The sequence below is a fragment of the Schistocerca piceifrons genome, chromosome 1 (genome assembly GCF_021461385.2).
Source record: "Schistocerca piceifrons isolate TAMUIC-IGC-003096 chromosome 1, iqSchPice1.1, whole genome shotgun sequence".
In the NCBI taxonomy this organism is placed as follows: domain Eukaryota; kingdom Metazoa; phylum Arthropoda; class Insecta; order Orthoptera; family Acrididae; genus Schistocerca; species Schistocerca piceifrons.
The window spans coordinates 492,942,323-492,961,130 of NC_060138.1; the positions used below are offsets into that span (position 1 = coordinate 492,942,323).

At 42.8% G+C, this 18,808-nt stretch overlaps 1 protein-coding gene across 1 annotated transcript in view; it reads left to right on the forward strand.

Moving 5' to 3' along the window:
* Positions 1–18,808, forward strand: part of LOC124795817 (peroxidase-like) — a 285,537-nt gene that overhangs the window by 235,115 nt on the left and 31,614 nt on the right. The window contains exons 12-13 of the mRNA XM_047259901.1: positions 3,656–3,788; positions 16,599–16,726. Coding sequence (XP_047115857.1) covers positions 3,656–3,788; positions 16,599–16,726 — 261 coding nt within the window. The remainder of the gene's footprint in view (positions 1–3,655; positions 3,789–16,598; positions 16,727–18,808) is intronic.

Consider the following 18,808-nt stretch of genomic DNA (forward strand, 5'->3'; position numbering starts at 1 on the left):
AGACGTTGGTTAGCTGTGTTGGCGAATGCTCCATCTTGTTGGAATATAGCATACAGATTCTCTGCATCTGTTAATTGTGCACAGAAAGGGTCAAAGTTCTCTAGATATCTAGCACTGTTTAACGTGTAATTGAAGAATATGGGGCCAATAATGCGCATTCCGGACAACACTCACCAAACCCCCATCTTCTCTTAGTGGAGAGGCTCTTCAAGCGGAATTATGGGATGTCCTGCGACCAGTATCTGCAATTCTGGGAGTTTTCGCAACCTGATAAATGAAACCAGGCTTCAGTTGATATGAAGTAAAGCAAGGGGTCCGAATAACCGTTAGCAGTTGATGCTAACAGCCAGTTACAATAATGAACTCTTTTTTTCCTGATCTTCTAATTTCAGCTCTGGCGTCACACTCACGCGACAGACTTTTAATTTCATATCTTTCAGCACACGACGACACAATGTACGAGATACATCAATCTGTTGCGATAATATCCTTACCGTCTCGAGGGGACGTCTCGTAATATCCATGCGATTTCCGTCCACAGTCCTCAGTGTCAGTCGCCTATTAGATGAATTCTGAACAGATCCTACAACCCTCCATTTCTTGTACTAATTGAGAATAGTCCTGGTCGTGCGGTGTTTCTTACCAGGAAACTTGAAGTATCTCCATACTCCTTGTGGAGCCTGTCTATATGTAACACACCACAACATCAATTCACTGTTCTAATGCAAACTGCTCAATTTCCGTGACAACTCAACAATACGAGCTTCTCAAAACAACTGTCGCAAGAACTCACAATTGCACTCAACCTTCCGATAAAGTGCAGTGTAGCCAACTTTCGAGAGACTGTTGCCACTCCGCAAGCAATTCGACTATAGATAATTAACCAAAACGGTCCAAATGGCTCTGAGCACTATGCGACTTAACTTCTGAGGTCATCAGTCGCCTAGAACTTAGAACTAATTAAACCTAACTAACCTAAGGACACCACACACATCCATGCACGGGGCAGGATTCGAACCTGCGACCGTAGCGGTCACGCGGTTCTAGACTGAACGCCTAGAACCGCACGGCCACACCGGCCGGCGATAATTAACCGTTACGTTAGGCGTACCGATTTCTACATCTACATCGACATCCATACTCCGCAAGCCACCTGACGGTGTGTGGCGGAGGGTACCCTGAGTACCTCTATCGGTTCTCTCTTCTATTCCAGTCTCGTATTGTTCGTGGAAAGAAGGATTGTCGGTATGCTTCTGTGTGGGCTCTAATCTCTCTGATTTTATCCTCATGGTCTCTTCGCGAGATATACGTAGGAGGGAGCAATATACTGCTTGACTCTTCGGTGAAGGTATGTTCTCGAAACTTTAACAAAGGCCCGTACCGAGCTACTGAGCGTCTCTCCTGCAGAGTCTTCCACTGTGTGACCCCCGTATCACATTATACTCAATGATTAAAGGGAAATGGGTACAAAGGGCAATAAAGTACACAATGAGTACTGGCATGGACTACTATCGTATATGGACAAAAATCCTGGGGTGGTGAATGTGATGAGTAGGGAATGAGAGGATAAGAAGGGAAGGGCGGCGGGTTACAGAGGGAGGGAAGGAGACGATGCATTGTGGTTAGCGGGAAACAGTAATTCCTCAACCCTCTACGACCCCTCCCATTCCACCACATTCACCAACCTCTGGATTTTTGTTCATATGTCGTAGTAGTCTGTAACGGTTCTTACTTTGTGTACTATTTTGCTCTTAATATCGAAAACGTATAGCTACGTTTATGTACTAAACATTGGCGACGCTTCTCCATACTTGACGATGTTTCCTTCACCTGGAATCCCCTTTATTTCACGGTTCGACTTACTTGTTTTTCATTCCTTTTTTCGTCTAAAACAGTTTAAGTGCAAGAATTACCGAATCAGCAGCCACAACGACGTCTAACAGAAGTGCAATTGGCAGTAATTTAATAAAGTGGATAACAATGAAGTGAGATGCGGAATCTGTTCCAAAAGTTTGAAGTCTTCCGGAAAGACTTCATAAATCAAAAAGCTTTTGGGAAAACTCCTCACCAAAACAGCAAGATAAAATTATTTGTTTATCAACATAATAAGAGAGTGAATAAAGACATAATAAGAGAGTGAATAAAGCGGTGCATATTTGTTAGTGGCCGCGAGGTCTTAGTCGCCTTGTCACCGTTCGCGTGGCTCCCTCCGTCGGAGGTCTGAGTCCTCCCTCGGGCATGGGTGTGTATGTTGTCCTTAGCTAAGTTAGATTAAGTAGTGTGTAAGCGTACGGACCGGTCCCTGTGGCCGAGCGGTTCTAGGCGCTTCAGTCCGGAACCGCGCTGCTGCTACGGCCGCTGGTTCGAATCCTGCTTCGGGAGTGGGTGTGTGTGAAGTCCTTAGGTTAGTTAGGTTTAAGTAGGTCTAAGTCTAGGGGACTGCTGACCTCAGATGTTAAGTCCCATAGTGCTCAGAGCCATTTAAACATACGGATCGATGACCTCAGCAGTTTGGTCCCATAGGAACGTACCACATATTTGTTAGTATAAATACGAGACGACAAGGACAGAAGAAAGAAGCCAATTTTTTTTTTTTAAATATACAGTTTTGAGGTAACAGGGTTCAAAAATTACGTTATTAAAAAATGACACCCCTCCAAGCTAAGCAACGGCTACCTGGCATTCCTACCCACATCAGTGCTCTCTGGGTGATTATTTTTAAAGCCAGGCGGTGCGTTGTCAAAGTCACGTAACAGCTCACCAGCGAAACGACTGGGTAAAATGTCGTTTTAGAAGTGCTGTAACGAGTAAGGATGGGAAGTTTATCTATGGCCGGCCGGAGTGGCCGAGCGGTTCTAGGCGCTACAGTCTGGAACTGCGCGACCGCTACGGTCGCAGGTTCGAATCCTGCCTCGGGCATGGATGTGTGTGCTGTCCTTAGGTTAGTTAGGTTTAAGTACTTCTAAGTTCTAGGGGACTGATGACCTCAGAAGTTAAGTCCCATAGTGCTCGGAGCCATTTGAACCATTTTTGAAGTTTATCTATGATCTAATGTATTTATTTTTGGACACTATTCAGCTGGTTTTTTTATATAACCTAATTCTATATTTAAAGCTCAAAACTTTTAAATTTTGTAATTTGTAAGAAAAGTAAAAGCATTATTTGATTTAACGCTCGTTTTATTGTATTTAAAACTTGTAAGATTCGACTGTCTCTTTCTATTGTTGATAGCTTTTAAAAACAAAGGTGGAGTGATTGGAGCCGATAGAGATTATCAAGTCTTTCTCTCAGAAATAAGTATCGATACCTCAAGATGTCGATACTTTTCTCTCGATATATTTATGTGTACGTTTCTTACAATACCACCCGTGATTAAAGTGTCGATACATTTCATATCCTTACAATCAGAAGGAACAAAGAAGGAAGGTCAATCGTCCCGATGACGTAAATTTTGAAATGTAATGAGCCTATGGAAAATCGGAATCATGATGCTTGGACGGCGACTTGAAGCCTCCTCTTCTCAATTATGAGGACAGTTGTCTACGGCACTGTGTCAGTTGCAACAACGACGCCAGATGTCATAACAATGTGATTCGACTATGTGGGCTCTACCTGTATCTTTTCTTTTTTTCACTGCACTGTGCTTGTGTTGCAGGGCTACTGGGACGGCTACGACCCGAACGTGAACCCAGGCGTGATCGACGCGTTCGCCGGCGCCGCCTTCCGGTTCGCGCACTCGCTGCTGCCCACCGCCGTCGAGCGCTGGAGCAAGGCCCACAGGTTCATCGGTAACCACGCTCACACTCTGTCTCTGCTGCACCTCCCACTGTATTGATTAGGATACCTAAAACCCTTTCTAGTCCTAATTCGTAACGTTTTATTTAACAGTGGCTATGGCACGGAATGTAGTTACTGTCACTCTTACAAACAGACTATTTGTGTTGTACTGCTGCTACTTTCATTATTCATTTTGTTTCAGTTGAACGCTTTATCGTGTATTTCGAACATGTTTTTCTCATCATTGGACGTCTTATGTTCCCTGCTTAAGAAAATAAAAGTTACTTAAGTGACTAAAATTACCCATTTGATAACGTACAAATTATGCGTAGTGTAGTCTTGCAAGCCTGTTGTTAGCATCTCCTTAGCTTCCAAAATACATAGAATACAATATTACGAGCGCTAAAAAGGTATTCCGTGTTTTGTGAAATGGTTGTATGAACCAAACAAGAAAGAATGTACGGCAAACATGGGCTGTAACATGCACACTTCAAGAGCTATGAGCACTTTCCATCTTCGCTATTGGGAGACACAGCTATTCTACTGCAAATTCTTTAACATTACCGACGCCCAACATAATGCAGTAAACAAATGTAGACACATTCCTCTGCTATCGTTCATAGATCCAGCAAGCAGTAAACATCTGTTAGTGTTGTTACTGTAGACCAAGGGTTGCCAAGATTTCGGCTCAAGAGCCATGCTCTGATACGAGTGGCAAACCGCTCAGTCTGGTGCACACTTCCCCCATCGCCACATCATGCTGCCTGAGCGCAAAGAGGGAGGAGGGGCAGCAACAGCGACCACACTGCATTTAAATGGCAGTGGAATCGCACTGCATACAACTTGGTTTTATATTTCACATTTCTCAACAACATAGATTACAAACAAAACAAATTTTCAGTATTATTAAATTCTTTTTGGCGCACTCAAGATAGAAGATAATTTTTATGTGGCACCGACTATCAGCATACGGACAGACACAGACAATTTTCACAGATTTTTGCACTCAGGTTGCCATTTAACGGTGACTTCTTTAGTTTTGTAATCGAAATGGTGTAGCACTTTTGCAACCTCATTATGGAGACGTGGAAATTCTACCTGAGTAAAGCAATATAGACGTCCTGAATAGTTTTAACATAAAAAGACTTGTCATTAAATCAGGACATGCCAGGTCAATCAATTAAATCTACACATGTACAGGGGCGCTTTCAAACAGTCTAGAAAATAGCTCAAAACCAGCTGTAATATTGCCAGCGTCCTCAAAACTCTTAGGAAACTATCCTCGCCGGTCGAAGTGGCCGTGCGGTTAAACGCGCTGCAGTCTGGAACTGCAAGACCGCTACGGTCGCAGGTTCGAATCCTGCCTCGGGCATGGATGTTTGTGATGTCCTTAGGATAGTTAGGTTTAACTAGTTCTAAGTTCTAGGGGACTAATGACCTCAGCAGTTGAGTCCCATAGTGCTCAGAGCCATTTGAACCAGCCAAACTATCCTCATAATTCTTTCAAGGCTGGAATGGACTCTTCCAACATCGCATTTTCCTTAACGCCTCGGTTGTCCCTTCCACAGCGAGATTTTCTTTTTGAATGCGTCCGCACCATATAAGAAATAAGTTGTTTCTCAACTTGCAACGTCTTACTGTGGGCAGTGTGCAATCAATTCCACTTAAAATGTGAGATCTGCAATCCATTTCACATATTTTAAGATTCGTTCCTGCACTCCTTTTTCCTTCATGAATTCAGCAATAGCATGTTTTAAATTGAAAAATCGTTCCAGGCATTGCCCTCGACTTAACCAACGCACTTTGCAGTATCATATAAAATCTCCATATTTTTTTCAGTTTCATCAAAACCCGTTGTAACTGACTGTGGAATAATACGAATGACTTCATAAATTTTTCTGTTCACACCACCGATTTGTTTATGTGCTGCAATCCTGCAAATTTAGCAGAAAGTGCTTATTGATGTACAGAACAATGACTTCCATCTGCCGATCATTGTAATTTTTTGCTCTTTCCTTGTGAACCAAATGTTATTGGTTCATGGTATTGTAATGTTGTTTCACAGCAAATTTGCAGTACGCATCGCTTATGCGACTGCAAAATTTATATAGAGAGTTCTTACCCCTCTCTTTTGCTACTCCCAATCATTTTAAAGACTTGTGACGATAGATCGGTAGATCGTCTCGTTTTGTGCAAACAGCCACGAGACATGTGAACTTCCTTCGTACCACGAACAAATAGAAAAGGGTTAACAGCGCTGACACCACGATCCTGCCGAAGTGAAGAGAGTTGTGCCGATCGAAAAATGTCACACAGCAGTACTAAATGAAGTGTGGCGCTGTACCGTGTACTCCCGGAAAGTAACGAGCAAAGCCGAGACAGGCTGATTGTGAGCGTTGGCCCGTACGAGGTCCGCACACTCGGCCTGCGTGAAGTCTGGCACGGGCAAGTGCAGCGCATTCATTTGTTCTAATCGAACCAGGCTGCGTTGTGATGGGTTTCTGAAATGTTTTTACGGCATTTCCCATGCCGAATACTAGGCCTCCATTACAGTAGTTACTTCAAAGATAGAAGTACAATGTAAAAGAATTTCACATACTTACCAAACACTAACTGGTTTCATTGCAACTAATGCATTCGCTGCAGCTACCCAAAACTCTGAATACGATTTACAGTAATGCTAACATACGTTCACTACTCTCTTTATTCACGGACGATAATAGAGGAATGTGTCCTCGTGCGTTTATTCATGTTCTGTGGGTTGTCCGTAATAACAAGGAGCTTGAATAGAAAACATGTGTTTCACAGTAGCGAAGATTAATCTTAAGGTGTGCATTTTAGGGCTCATGTCTACTGGACATTTATGGCTCGTTTTGGTCCATAATACTATCTCTCAAACTCAGGATTACATTTTTTTCAACACCCAACATCCTGTATATCACTTCAGTTCTGAGGACTCATCAGTTAATTAATAACAGAAGTAGCACGATAGATGTTGACTTGCTTCTTTTAGTAATTTTTCGAGACTCAAATATCATATGCCGCTGAATAATTTCTTAAGAGTAACATGACTTGTGTACGACGTTCGACAGAGTGGTTCTAACATTAAAAGCAAAAGCGTGTCAGGCCAAGACAACTGTACATACAAGAAAACTGTAATTAACGCTGGCACGCATCGGCACCCTTGTACTCCTACATTGTTGACACTTCAACAGTTACTTCCTACATTGTCGATACAAATGAATATGCTCACCTGTGATACACTGCGACTAAGGACCTTAACTTATATATCTCACACTATACTGGATTCACGTAGATATTTTGGCATCAGCTAATATGTTACATAAATTATTTAACATTCTCCCCGCATGTCAGAGGTTTGACTTACGACGTCCCGAGTTTCATTTATCACGTATTTCGTGATAGATCGATACAGTTCTGCAATATTTTGTAGTGGTTTGGCCGGTAAATAGTGACAAATGAAGCTTAGAACGTAGAAATCGTAACTACAACATTTGACTGACAGAAGGAAGGTTATATAATTAATGCAACATACCAACTGATGTCACAATATCTCCATGCGTCCAATACAGGCTTGTACAATCAATGAGATCAGCCCAACGTCACAACGATAATAACAACAACAGCTGACACCATAGGACGTCACTTTTTCGCCTCCCCTTTCCCTCGCTCCGAACCAATTTTCTCACAAGACGAGACTCCATCAAGATTATAAATTAAACGTACATTATCTGATAATTTTTAGACTATTTCAGTAACTTCAGTAATCTCTTGTATGCAACATAAAACGCCTGATCAGCAAAACAAGCTTAAACGCGCAGCAGGATGTTAAATTAAAACAAAATATGTAACGCGACTGACAGCAATACATATCTAAGAAATTATTCTTAGCACTTGTATATTACATGTTGATTTATCTTCGTGTACTCTACACTATTCTGTGTATTTATCACACGAGCTTATGTTACAACCCTCATCTTGCAGTCTGCGAGTACCAATCACGGACGCGTCCTATACAACCTCCCTAAACAATATTTTGTTCTCACACAGCCCTTCTCCATTGAAATGATCCAGCGTCGAGAGTAGCTGTGCGAAAATCGCGCAGTGAAATTTATCAGATTGCGTGTCCTGCTGAATTCCTTTATTCAGTTATTCTTATCACATTCCAGAAAGGCTGCAGGAAGTACACGCTACTTTGCATTTAGTTAAGTAGAAAGCCTGCTACTTGATACAACTTTGTTCTGGTTGAAGCTGACAGAATTTCAAGTATTGCATCTTTAAGCTGGCTGTTAAGCTCCTTTGCCACATAACCTTTTCTCACTCGCCCAGTCTCCCAGGTCTTTCAGCTCACTGTAGTACAAACTGTTAATCTGAAAACATTTCACCGTATCCTGTTATGTGCGAGGTACAGCTTCATCACCTTACACCACTCACAAATATATACTTTGGAATTATCGCCACCATGTTCAGTCGCACTCTTTACATAAGGGACATTGTACTCTATGTACGAGGGTGGATTGGTAACTTTAATAAAAACATTGTAAACAATTTTATTTTGTGAAAACCAATGTGCTTTCTAAACTTAATATCCATTGATCTCAGTACTTTTGGTCCTATAGGATTTTAGCATTGCCTTGGAAAAAGATATTCGTTTGCAACTCTGAAAACTGATCATTTACAACGCGGATACTACTTTGTCGAACTTTTCCAGAACTTTGGGTTTCCTTGTTCTGATTTAGCAGAAGTAGGAAGACTTAGGATATTAGTGTTTCTTGTCCAGCCACTGCCAATCTTACCCATCTAATACGAGTATTAGCTACAAAGTGTGCACATTGCAGTAGTGTGACACCTCATTCCGCCAGATTCCAGCGTGCCACAATCCGTCTAGTGCCGCGTTATTAATGTCCAAGATTTTTTTGGCCACGCTTGTTTTCCATCTCAATATCGCATGGCTTGCTTGAATGAGTTGTTATTGTGCCGCCGTATTACGCCAGAGACAATAAAACCGCACGAATCAAAGAAATTGACTCAAGTTACTTATTTCCGTTCTAACTGAGGGTAAATGCGGACACATTGTGTCTTACAAAGTAGTTTAACAAAAACGATTAGTGTAATTTCTGTGTGTAGTCTTTTTATTTTTAATTCATTAAATTAAAAACTTAAGGGTCTATCAGACTCGGTCGAAAAGTGAGAACGGAAATTTCACGTTTCATTTTTCCATGAAGATCGTTTTGTATACGTTGAGGTCTAAAACGGGTGAAGGATATGCAAGTAGCCATTAAGTAAGGAATGAAGTGTTGTGCTGTTAGTTCGCGTGTTTTAAAATAAGTAACGAAGCCATTCCTGGCCCACCTCTACCAACAGTGTGTGGGAAAAACAAACACTTAAATTTTTCCATGTAAGCAAAAAAATATTCAAATGTGTGTGAAATCTTATGGGACTTAACTGCTAAGGTCATCAGTCCCTAAGCTTACACACTACTTAACCGAAATTATCCTAAGGACAAACACACACACCCATGCCCGAGGGAGGACTCGAACCTCCGCCGGGACCAGCCGCCATGTAAGCATTTATTTCTTGTATTTTATTACAATGACCATTTCTCCCTATGTAAATGGGTTTCAACCAAATATTTTCTCATTTGGAGGAGAATATTGGATATTGAAATTTCGTGAAAAGCTCTTGCCGCGAGGAAAAACACCTTTTTTTTAACGATTGCTATCCCAACTCGCTTATCATATACTTGAACACTCTTTCCCATACTACACGATAATACGGAAAGAACTACCCTTCTTTGAGCTTATTCGATGTCTTCCGTCAATTCTATCCCATACAGCATAGCAATACTCTAACAGAGGGCAAACAATCGTAGAGTTGCATCTTCTAAGCATTCTAACAATAAAATGCAGTCTTCGATTTGCCTTCCCCACAGCATCACCTACATGATCGCTCCAGTTTAAATTGCAATTCCTAGGATGTAGCTGAATTGACAGCCTTTGGGTTTGTCTGAGGCATCATGTAACCGTATTTTAGCGGATTTCTTTTCGTACTCATATGGATGACCTCACATTTTTCCTTATTGAGAGATAATTGCCACTTTTCACACCATGCCGATATCGTGTCTAAGTCATTTTGCAATTGGTTTGATCTGTTGATGACTTTACTAAACGGTAAATGGCCCGCCCGGCTAGCCGCGCGGTCTAACGCGCTGCTTCCCGAGCGGGAAGGTGTGCTGGTCACCGGCACGAAACCACCCGGCGGATTAGTGTCGAGGTCCGGTATGCCGGCCAGCCTGTGGATGGTTTTTAAGGCGGTTTTCCATCTGCCTCGGCGAATGCGGGCTGGTTCCCCCTATTCCGCCTCAGTTACACTATGTCGGCAAATGATGCGCAAACACTTTTTCCACGTACGCGTACACCATAATTACTCTACATCGCAAACATTTGGGGTTACACTCGTCTGGCATGTGACGTTCCCGGGTAGCGCGGGGGGGGGGGGGGGGGGGGGGGAGGTTACTGGTGGCCTAACCGCACAATAACCCTTGGTTCGGTGTGGGGCGGGTGGACTGCTGTGGCCTGTTGTGGGGTTGTAAACCACTGAGGGCTACGGCGGGACGAAGGCTCTCCGTCTTTTCTAGGTTCCCGGTTCAATACAGTACAACACAATACAAACTGTAAATAACAGAATCATCTGCAAACAATCTAAGAAGCTGCTCAGATTGTCTCCTAAATCGTTTACGTAGATTGAGAACAGCAGAGCTACAACACTTCCTTGGGGAACACTGGATATCAATTATGTTTTACTCGAAGTTTTTCCATCGATTACTAAGCACTGTGACGTTTCTGCCAGTAAATCACGAATCCAGTAATGGAAATGAGCGTTTGGTGTCATTGGCCGGAAGGCCCCTTGCGGGGCTGGTCCGGCCGCCTTGTTGCAGGTCTATTACATTCGACTCCACATTGGGCGACCTGCGCACCGGATGGGGATGAAATGATGATGAAGACAACACAACACTCAGTCCCTGGGCGGAGATAATCTCCGACCCAGCCGGGAATCGAACCCAGGCCCTTAGGACGGCAATCCGTCACTCTGACCACTCAGCTATCGAGACGGACACGAATCCAGTAGCACAACAGAAACGATATTCCGTAGGCACGCAATCTGATTAGAAGCCGCTCTTGAGTAACGGTGTCAAAAGCCTTCTGAAATCTAGAAATATGGAATCAATATGAGACCCGCTATTGATGGAACTCGTTACTTTGAACGAATAAAGAGCTCCTGTCAGAAATCGCGAGAAGTAAGACATTTTTCGTCTGAGGGAAATTTCTTCTTTTCGTCCCACCTTGCTCACATTTTCAAATAGAAAGAAAGTCATGGTCTTGTATTATAGTACTACAGTATTTCCAATCTCATTCCAAGGGCTGTTACTTCCAAAAGCCCCATGTGTGAGCAGACACAGTCTCCTGATGCAAGAGCACATTTTAGGCGCTAATTTTGTTTCCTCTTAAACTCGTTGTCTAAACACTGCGCAAAAAGTAAGATAATGTTTTACAGTTTTTCAAGTATTCAGTAATGATTGTAACCTGTGAATTTCACAAAGTAAAAACTTACGAATTATGAGTATAGCTGGGTGATTGGATTGAAGAGTTTCTAGCTAACAGACCACAGCATATCATCCTCAACCGAGATAAAATTCTGACGTAACAGTAACTTCGGGCATACTCCAAGCGAGTGCTATAGGACCACATTGTTTTAAATTTATTAATGGCTTTCGGGCATCACAAACACAGCCAACCTCAGTCCATAAAAAACAACACTTGTCTCTTACATCCTTTTAAAATTAAGTAACCGACATAAGTAAGCTAACATATCTGATATATCAAGCTGTAACAAACTCTCTCTTCCTATTGTCTTATTTGACCCTCTGTTATAAAATCGTATACGAGCTTACACAGTTTTATGTCTTCTGTTGCTAAAATGGTTTTAATGTTTGTAGGCAAAACATTTCCAGAGTTCATGATATGCTGTAATAATTTCGTTGTTTCAGCCGAAAGGAACATCTTTCTCGCTGTATCATCCACAAACGAAGATATGACCATGTTGAGGACGTAGATATGTTGTCGGAATCTCCCGTGATTGAAGCGAAGTCGTTCCATTCTCAATATAAAGTTTCCGTCGTATCTGCAGTTTTGGTACCAAGGAAATTATGTGAGATTAGAAAACATTGTAGCTTTGTGTCTCCCTTTAATTTCGTAAATCTGTTACAGATTTTCATTCCATCGGACCCTAATTATAGTCCTTATGTTTTGAAGAATTTCGTCGGGTAGCTTTTTATAGTATTTCACTGAAGCAGTGCATACGGTTTCCTGGCCAGAGTATCTAATTTTTCATTTCTTGTTATTCCGCTGCGCGCTTTCACCCATAACATGGCGGTCGCCATATTTACACAGGAAACCTGCACTGTATCTAGAATACGACATAGCACTTACTTTTTGGTATTGCTGGCGTCGTAGCATTTTAATAGCATCAGTGCAGAGCGTGAGTCTGATAAAATTATGACTGTTTCTTCTTGTACTTCTTTTGGTATTTACGTCCCTCTGAAATCTTTAGGAGTTTTACACTAAGTATTGCTGCAACTTCCGGCACCTTGAATTTGTCTCCTCTATTAGTCTTGCCGTCTATGAATGCACTTCCTGCTCCTTCTTTTTGTTTAGACCCATCTGTGTACATCTGCCTTGGTGATGGCCATGCTGCTACGCTGTCAGCTAAAACCTTCCCATTCAGTGAATCTTCCCTGTGTGGAAGGCGTGTGTCTTGATATTCAGCTTGACTAAGTTGTTAGCGTAGGGCGTATTGAAGCAGCTTGTATTTTGGGAAGTGCCGACGTATTCACGGAAAGACGATGTATTGAATTAAAATTCTGATGAGGGAGATAGTTTCTTCTTAATCCAATACTTGCCTGTATAGCACTCTGCAGTGAGATATCTAATCTGTGCTAATAAATTGTCATTTAAGAAGTGAAGACATTTCAAGAGGAATTTGACAATAATGTATTTCCTTAGTAGTTCTAATGGCATTTCATTTATTTCCACCAGCAAAGCATTAGTTGGAGTCAATTTGAATTCTCCAGCACAGATTCTGCTAGCTTATCGAGGCTCTCTAATGCATGTTGCGTTGCTGAACAGAAATAGATGCATCCGTAATCCACATAAGGTTTTTTTAGCTCTCGATATATAGTATGTTAATGCAGATTCTTGCGTATGCTCCAGCAAACGTCTGCCACAGGCCGAAGTATGCTTATGGCACATTCACATTTTTTAATTACACGATTAATGTGATGGGGCCATTTTAGCTTATGATCGATGTAAAGCCCTAATACTTGGCCATTCTTCTGACCGCGAATATACAGAATCTTAATATTATATTTCTTGTTTCGTTAAGCGTATGTCTTGTATATACGCACGCAGCTGATTTATGAGGCGATATGTCGAGGCAGTTAGCATTCATCCGTTCCCTGAACACTATCACAGCATTATCCATCTGCTGCTGACACTAAATAAAACCATCGCTACGGTCATAAATACATAAATCATACTTTTACACATGGGTGAAACTCTGATGTAGGTCTGATATCAATAGACCATTACAATTCAAAAAATACACACATCAAGAAAAGTTTTGCATAACCCCGGTTCCCAGAACTCCTGAAGATAGACGTTGCCCGTGGATGTTGTATCACAGACACAGTCCCTTTGACTGTTCAAAGATGTCACTAAACCCGCCCAAAGATGTAAACAACCACGCATGAACAGCGCCTATTAGACGTCGGGGGTCCGGCAGCCGATCAGTTCCAGTCATTCCACCATGATGGAGGTACATGGCTCGTGTTGTCTGTAGTTCAACCATGCGTAGACGGTCAATACCGCGTTCGATATCGTCCGCATTGTTACTTCGTGCCAGGAAGGGCTCTCAACAAGGGAAGTGTCCAGACGTCTCGGAGTGAACGAAAGCGATGTTATTCGGACATGGAGGAGACACAGAGAGACAGGATATGCCTCGCTCAGGCTGCCAAAGGGCTACTACTGAAGTGCATGACCGGTACCTATGGATTATGGCTCGGAGGAACCCTGACAGCAACGCCACCTTGTTGAATAATGCTTTTCGTGCAGCCACAGGGTGCCGTGTTATGACTCAAACTGTGCGCAATAGGCTGCATGATGCGCAACTTCACTCCCGACGTCCATGGCGAGGTCCATCTTTGCAATCACGACACCAGGCAGCGCGGTACAGATTGGCCCAACAACATGCCGAATGGACCGCTCAGGATTGGCATCACGTTATCTTCACCGATGAGTGTCGCATATGCTTTCAACGAGACAATCGTCGGAGACGTGTTTGGAGGCAACCCGGTCAGACTGAACGCCTTAGACACACTGTCCAGAGAGTGCAGCAAGGTGGAGGTTCCCTGCTGTTTTGGAGTGGCATTATGTGGGGCTGTACAATATGTGAATGCCATCCTCCAACCATATCGGCAGCATATTGGCGAGGCATTCGTCTTCATGGACAACAATTCGCTCCGTCATCGTGCACATCTAGTGAATTACTTCCTTTAGGATAACGACATCGCTCGACTAGAGTGGCCAGCAAGTTCTCCAGACATGAACGCTTTCGAACACGCCTGGGATAGATTGAAAAGGGCTGTTTATGGACGACGTGACCCACCAACCACTCTGAGGGATCTACGCCGAATCGCCGTTGGGGAATTGGACAATCTGGACCAACAGTGCCTTCATGAACTTCTGGATAGTGTGCCACGACGAATACAGGCATGCATCAATGCAAGAGGACGTGCTACTGGGTATTAGAGGTACTGGTGTGTACAGCAATCTGGACCCCCATCTCTGAAGGTCTCGCTGTATGGTGGTACAACATGCAATGTATGGTTTTCATTAGCAATAAAAAGGGCGGAAATGATGTTTATGTTGATCTCTATTCCAATTTTCTGTACAGGTTCCGGAACTCTCAGAACCGAGGTGATGCAAAACTCTTTTTTATGTGTGTGTGTGTAACTGGCCCTGTGAATAACTTCGAAAGTTCCTTAACAGTTTTTGCGGATGATGCTGTTGTATACAGAGAAGACTCTAGAGAATTTTACTGAAATGTTGAATGACCTGCAGATGATCGATGGTTGATGCAGGGATTGGCAGTAGGGCTTCATGGTAAACGAATGTAACGTATTGCCAATAGGCGGAAAGACCCTTTATTGTATGATTACACAGTTGCAGAGCAATCAGTGAAAGAAGTGACATTAATGAAATATATAGAAGAGTGAGTACCACGCAGTATAAAGTGGAGCGACCACACAAAACTAAATGCATGTATGGCAGATGCCAAACTGTGATTCATGGGAAGAATCCTCAGGAAATGTGGTCCATCATCGGGTATGTGGCTTACAAACCACTCCTTCGACCAGTACTTGAATATTGCTGTTGAGTCTTGGATCTGTACTAGATAGGACTGACAGAGGAAATAGAGAAAGTCCAGAGAAGAGTAGCACGTCTCGTTACAAGTTCGTTTAGTAAGCGCGAAACCGTTACGGAGATGCTCAGCCCACTGGCCGACACTGCAGCGGAGGCATTTTGGATCAGGGTGCGGTTGAAAGATCCGAGAGCGTAAGTTCTAGAACAATCAGACAACATATTTCTCCCCGCTACCTACATATCGCAAATAAGACCGCGAACGCAAAATTAGAGAGGTTCAAACTCACACACCGGACCATTCAAATCTGGAACAGAAAACGGGGAACGTGAAAATGGTACACAAAGTACCCTCCGTTACACACCGTAAGGTGGCTGTCGGTATACAGATGTGGATATAGGTATAGACACAGTCACCATCGCTTCCTGCTTTCCCTTTGCTCAGTCGGCTGTTTTCCTCGTTTTATTTTCAGTATGTAATTGTCGACCAATATGTCGTCTGCAGTGATAAAGAAGTCAGAAGGTATTTCGTACGCTTCAACGGCCCCAAACATGAGTTTCAAATGGCCTTCCTGGAGCGATTTTGGCCTTGATTGTGTTTGTTCACACGCAAAACTTCGTACAGATTATTATCTACCGGTTCATATAAGATATATATCATTAAACAGTCCTAAACTGTATAACAGTTCTGTCCTGTCCTGTTCTTGTGTGCTATCGCCTGTTTCATAATAAGTAATCTCAACAAGTCGTCCACAACGTATCAGTATTACAGCACCCATAAGGTCACTTTTAAATCCAAGTGCCATTTGAATCGGCTTAATTGCTAATGGAAATCTTAATTACTAATGGAAAACTCACGAACTTCACTCGACTCATTTTATGTTTGGGCCTCAGGTTACTAACATATATTAAGTTATTTTATCTCTGTCTGATATCCTACTCGTCTTTAGTGTGACAATCAACAGTACTTATTGCCAACAATCTACAGCATGTTTCTATTTAGGGTATGGAACAAAATCGTTACAAAAATCACATTCATTCGCAGTCGTACCGCTTAGTAAAATTTCGGTATTTCATAGATATTTATTAGAGTTTTCACTCACATTCATATAATGGCACTGCGCGTGCTTAAAACAGGAACATGAGAACCAAGTTATCATCAGGTTTTCATTGTGTTCGTCATCCGATGTCCTACAAATAAATGCAAAACGAAGTTGTCTCCAAAAATAAAGTGTTCTTAATTGTAGCCTGTTCAGTGTATTTCTGTATGCTCAGTTCGTCTTCTTATTCTATAACGGAAACTGAGTTTCTGTCTGCTTCCAGCGTCCAAGCGGCTGTCTGAACTGATCCGCAAGCCGTACGACCTGTACCGAGCTGGAGTGATTGACGAGTACTTCATGGGCCTCATGAACCAGGTGGCCCAGGCCGTCGACGACTCCGTCACTCAGGAGGTAAGAACAGCAGGCGCCGAAACAGCTGCTGGCTTTAATGGCTCATTTTACAGTCATGCAACAGTGCACAAGAGCTTGTTATGAGATAAGTGGTGGTAGGTAGTAACACCACACTGCACGATAAAGGCCTTCAAATCAGATCACGAAGGCGTTGCAGGGGGAGAAACAACGTCATAAAATCTTAAACTCGATCTCTGGCTCCTATCCATTCCTTCCAGAAGCCACATGGGGTATGCCACAATCCTGTGGGTAGTAAGAGAAGAATGTCGAAGAGATGAAGGATCGTTGCTAGACTGCCAACATCACTGAGACGCAGAAGGTTGTTTGTTTTGCTCGCTTTAACTTTGTTATGTCCCATTGTGTCATCCTGTGGAATAATTCTGTATGTAGTCCTACCCTATAAAAAGACAGTCGTAACGATATGCAGTATCTGTTGCTTAATTTTGTTCAGCCTACTCTACAAGAGTATTCAAATGCTGAAATGTAATCCCAATCTACATCTCCCCTCCTGGACTTTGTGGTTAATAACGTGGTTTCATACAAACTGAACGGCAGCAGTTACTCACAAGGAACTCCTTGCGCGCGAGGTCGCAAGTTCAGTCTTTAGTAAGACTGATTTGAACGTACAGGGTGACAATTATCGAAGTATATGAGAAAAAACGTAACTAGTTACAAACTACATTTTATTCAACATGTGAACGTCACTACAGAAATTCAGATTTACGTTATGACATGTTCGACATGTCTGCCACTCTTGGCGATGATGTGGTGCAGACGAATAGCGAAATTCTGCATGACCCGCTGAAGTGTCGGAACATCGATGCTGTCGATGACCTCCTGAATGGCTGTTTTCAGCTCAGCAGTAGTTTTGGGTTTATTGCTGTACACTCTGTTTTTAATACAGCATCACAAAAAGGCGTCGCGAGCGTTCAGATTCGGGGAATACGGCGGCCAATCGAGGCCCATGCCACTGATCTCTGGGCCCCTAAAGTGCTCCTCTAGCACATCACTGTCCTGCTTAGATGGGGTCGAGCTCCAACTTGCAAGAACCACATCTTGTCGAAATCAGGGTACCTTTGGATAATGGGGATGAAATAATCTTCCAAAACCTTCACGTACCGTTCGCTAGTCACAATGGCATCAACGAATATCGCACCGATTATTCCGTAACTGGACACTGCACACTACACAGTCACCCGTTAAGGGTGAAGAGACTTCTCGATCGCGAAATGCTGCTCTTCAGTCCCCCAAATGCGCCAGTTATGCTTACTGACGAACCCATCCAAATGAAATAGGCGTCGTCGCTAAACCAAACCATAACATGTGCATACTATTTCCCATCGTGCCCCGCGGCCAACCGAGCAGCTTGAACTTCCCAACGCAAACGGTTCGGAAGGTATGACGATTTTATTTCATACAGTTCAATAACTGTCACACTGTGTAAAATCAGTACGAGCATTTCCAGCGACCGCGGTCAACTGACTGTTCTGCGCATCGTCTTCAGCTAATGGTGCAGTCTTAAGACGGCCTAAGCCTACGCCGAAACCGGTCATTTTAATAAAATAACCATCGCGATTAATATTGTTTTTCACTGATTTTATATAGATTTCAAGATCGGTGTTTCCTCAAAAATGTTACCAATAATTTTGATTTGAAAGTGTGTGTTAAAAGATATGACAGGGAAATTACTATCTGCTAATGACTCGCCATAAGAGTATGGAGGGTGACATAAAATGAGTTTGCGGGAGGTGAAGAGATCGTCCTTCGCAAAATGGATATTGTCGACATTCAAGAAATGTTCAGAACAAAACATTAACTAGCACCATGAACGCCTAATGAAAAATGGCGCACAACTGTGATCACAAATGTCCGCACCATCAAGATCGAAGGCGAACTGTCCGGGAGTTACAAACCGAGCGGGACTCTTGAAAAATGCATATAGAATCATTTTGGTGTAACGGGATTGTGTGAACGGATGGAATGTGATGGCATGCAACCCAATGAGAAACAATCTGTCGCGGAGCTTATCGTGAAACTGGCTATCCTTTAAGATGTAGCTGCAGACAGTACGATAATATGTTT